Raw genomic sequence first — 4,087 nt, 5'->3', positions numbered from 1 at the left:
AAACAGTTTATAGTATAGTACTCTAAATGTATTGTAATATAGTACGTTACAGAATGTGTACCGGTTTCCTTTTGTTTTTCTAGGCAGGGAAGTTCAACATGATCCCTACTCTGATCAACATGGTGGCAGCCTTCACCTCAGTGGGAGTGGTGAGGAGAAAACGTGGAAAAATGTTGAGATCGGAAATAAAGTTTACGAAGTTATGTTAAGTCTATGGATTCAAATCTTATATATTAACCTGCTCTTAGATATATATTGTTTGGTTTTTGACTGGTGGGCCTAAAATTAATTGTCCTAAAATTAAACGGGGGGGGTGGAGGGTTGGGGTCAGGAGCAAATAGACGACATGTTAAAGTCATGCGTAAAGGCTAAAATGCTTTTAGCTGGGAAAAGGCGGAAGTATAATGATTGTATAAGTACATTATATATTTGTATTATATATTATATTTATATATTTATTATATTTTCCATGCCTGCTCTAAACTGCTGTTACACTTTTCTTCTAAAGACCCTTTGAATGAATTATATTTTGTTGCATGATGATGATGATCCAGGGAACAGTGCTGTGTGACATCATACTGCTGAACTTCCTGAAAGGGGCGGAGCAATACAAGGCCAAAAAATTTGAAGAGGTGAAGGTGAAGTTTTTTTTGTTTTTTGTTTTTTTGAATGTCATTAATTCATTCATTTTTGTTTTTGTCTTTTTTCTATCTTCTTCTAATGATTCTGTCGTTTGGTTAACATATATTTTACTTTCTGTAAATACACCTTTTGCTCTTTGCAGGTGACCGACAGTCCACTGGAAAGCAACACTTTTTACCGCTCCCAGACGTCGCTGAGATACCACGAGACCTTCACCAGGTCCAGTGACTCGGGAGCTTTTTCTATCGAACACTTAAGCTGAGTGACAAGCAGGGAGCGTCTGTGGACGGAGGGCGATGTCCAGTTGACCATTCTCAGTGCATGTGCCGCAGCGCTGTTCACACGAGTGTAGCTGTTCACACATATTAAAGTTAGCGCCACCATTAGAGCAACCGAAGACGGGTCTGAAGCTACACAACCAAATCCACTCTTCTTGTGTTTCCAGCATGTGTTTCGACATTCGTATCAAATTAGTTTTAAGTGCCACCTTAACACTTAACTTCCTTAACCACCAAGGCCACCGCAGGTCCACTATATCAGTTGATATCGGAATCGGAAATGAAGTGTTTGGACAATATCGACGTATCGGATAGCTGCAAAAAAAGTTATCTCTAAATGTCCTCTCTTTGAGTCCAAACACTTTCATCAGAGAATTCCTTTTTTGGTAGAATCATTGGCCTCACGTCGCGACCTGCTCCTGTAAGTTCCCCATAAATTGTTTTTTTCAGTTTCGGAGAAAAGAAAAGAAATCAGAGTGAGCTAACTCAAAATGTGTTGATTTTGACAGGTTTACATTCATTTCTGGTCAGGACGGACGCTTGCTCTGATTTATTTATTTATTTTACGGGTTATTGACATGGCCGAATAAAAGACACACATGGAAAATGTTGGCGACACCTCAGAGGCATGTCTCAACATTCCAGTGATTATAATCGGAACCTTTTTTTAAACTCACTTATATATAAAATTGTTATCTCCAAAAAAAAATGTCTCCAAAAAAAATCTTCAGTTCCTTATATATATATATATATATATATATATATATACATATATATATATATATATATATATATGTATATATATATGTATATATGTATATATATGTATATGTATATATATGTATACATATATATGTATATATATATGTATACATATATGTATATATATATATATATGTATTATATTATATAAAATTTTTATTTTTATTTTATTTTTTATCTTATACACAATAAGTCCTCAGCCCTGGTCTATTTCATACATCAACAACGCATGTTAAACTGAAGTTTTTAAGCACAAATGCTGCATATTTTTGGGGACGTATTTGTGGCTAATGTGTGGTCTGTGGCTGTGTGAACAGCAGTTATTTTTGCTTCATTTTTACCAAAGACAACGAGCTTTAATAACAAAGAAAAACAGATGAATTTGAATAAAAAGCCACTCTGCACTCATACAAACAATAACGTTGGTTTTATTCATTTTATTTCTGCCAATAATCATCACATTTTTGTTCACTCCCTCTCGAAAACTCACATCACATCATGGTTTGGTCACAGCAGTGAGAACCGGATCCTGGGCTGAAAGTTTCCTGCTGGTCCACAGCAGGGCCAGACCCGCCTCCCTGAAATCCTGGTGGGAGCAGTAGATCAGTGGATTCAGAGCACAGTCCAGGTACGACATCACCGATGACACCGTCCTCAACCAGGTGGGAGCCGGGGACAGGTCCTGTCTACCCAGCAGGATCAGCTGATTGGAAAAGGGACAGTTTGTGTTGAGTTCAATACAAACTCTTCAATCTTCTTTCTCAAGGTGTATCAAACAGTAAATGTGACCTCAGACATCACGAAGGGAGAGTAACAAAGGACGTAGCAGGCCACCAGCAGGGGGCTCACGGCAGACAGGTCGGTGTCCTCGTCGTCACTGAGAGGAACAAGACAAGACAACAAGAAGACAAATGGACAATGTCCCTAAATGTCCCTAAATACACATCAGGATAAAAAAGAAATGGACAAACTCAAACAGAAAAAAAAAACGTTTCACCTGTCAGAAGCTGAGCAGCAGCCTGCGGCGCTCAGCAAAGAGCAGACAAGAATGAGGAGGAAGGGGAGGAAGATACAGATGGAGAAGGCACAGAGGATGTAGACCATCATGTCGGAGTAGTTAGTCTCCCAGAAGACGGCGCAGAGCATTTCAGCGCTGTCGTACCTGCGAAACCGACAGCATCATGTTAAAGACGCCAACACAGCAGACAGTGGGCTAGGGTTAAAGATATGAAACTCGGAACAGAGCTAGCCTAACGTTAGCATACAACATACAAATGCAATTAGCTAACATTAGCTAAACGGCACTAATTCGATTTGATAAAATTGAATCAAAAATATATTTATATTTTTTCTACTTGTCTTAATACATTATATAATAATAATAATATAATATAATAATTTAGTTTCAAATGTATGTGCTGTTATTAACTTCCACTCTGTCCACTCTTTTTGTTGTGTCTTTGAGGACACGTCCTATAGTGAGACACACCTGATCCAGGCGTAGATGACTGGAACGCTCCCAAACACCACCCCGGTCACCCACGCAGCCAAGCACCCGGTCAACAAGAAAAGAAAGAGAGCGCCTCGTGTGGACGTTCTGCCAATCAACCGCTGAACACAGAGGATAGCTGCAACATGAGAGACAGATGGTAGTCATCAAGACTCTTACTAACAATGCACCTATATTTATATAGATGCATTTATATACAGTATATTGTATTATATTATATTATATTATATTATATTATATTATATTATATTATATTATATTATATTATATTATATTATTGTATATGCATATGAATATGTGTACATTAGGGATGTCCGATAATACTCTATTGGCCGAGCGATACTATCAGCCCAATGTTAGCATAATTATGTAACATCAGTAAGAATCGTTGTCCTTTTTTCCGCTCTGAAGAACATTTATTAAAACTCAACTGCAGTAAGTCGTTCTAAATTATCTAAACTATTTCAATAATCATGGGGTTGTATACAGAATGATGGTGCCAGCAACTATTACAGTGGTTTGTACAGACACATATATAAATATATATACCAGGCGCTCAATGGTATTTCAATTGGGTGGAGGGGCAGAGGGCCGCCACTGCCACGCTATATTGGTGTCGGTTGATATTAGAATCGGAATAAAAAGGTAATATCGGACATCCCTAGTATATATGTGTGTATATATATATATACATACACACATATATACATACTAGTTATACAACTATATGTGTATATATATGTATATATATATACATATATATGTGTATACATACATATATACACACACATATATATACACATATGTAGATATATGTATATATGTGTATATATGTATATACACATATATATACATATGTATATATGTGTATATATATATATATACATATATACAC

General features: G+C 36.8%; 2 protein-coding genes across 2 annotated transcripts in view; one reads left to right on the top strand and one right to left on the bottom strand.

Moving 5' to 3' along the window:
• The window catches only part of p2rx3b (purinergic receptor P2X, ligand-gated ion channel, 3b), a 6,081-nt gene extending 4,438 nt beyond the window's left edge, over positions 1-1,643 (top strand). Inside the window, exons 10-12 of the mRNA XM_025058506.1 lie at positions 84-149; positions 555-632; positions 785-1,643. Coding sequence (XP_024914274.1) covers positions 84-149; positions 555-632; positions 785-904 — 264 coding nt within the window. The 3' untranslated portion in view covers positions 905-1,643. The remainder of the gene's footprint in view (positions 1-83; positions 150-554; positions 633-784) is intronic.
• A 239-nt stretch (positions 1,644-1,882) lies between these two features.
• The window catches only part of LOC107989007 (galanin receptor type 1), a 4,172-nt gene continuing 1,967 nt past the window's right edge, over positions 1,883-4,087 (bottom strand). Inside the window, exons 4-7 of the mRNA XM_025058505.1 lie at positions 3,172-3,310; positions 2,680-2,844; positions 2,472-2,559; positions 1,883-2,385 (exon numbers count right to left, since the gene is read on the bottom strand). Of these exons, the coding sequence (XP_024914273.1) occupies positions 2,179-2,385; positions 2,472-2,559; positions 2,680-2,844; positions 3,172-3,310 (599 nt within the window). The 3' untranslated portion in view covers positions 1,883-2,178. The remainder of the gene's footprint in view (positions 2,386-2,471; positions 2,560-2,679; positions 2,845-3,171; positions 3,311-4,087) is intronic.

The sequence above is a fragment of the Cynoglossus semilaevis genome, chromosome 9 (genome assembly GCF_000523025.1).
Source record: "Cynoglossus semilaevis isolate Cse_v1.0 chromosome 9, Cse_v1.0, whole genome shotgun sequence".
Classification (NCBI taxonomy): domain Eukaryota; kingdom Metazoa; phylum Chordata; class Actinopteri; order Pleuronectiformes; family Cynoglossidae; genus Cynoglossus; species Cynoglossus semilaevis.
This window is presented reverse-complemented; position numbering and strand designations above follow the sequence as displayed.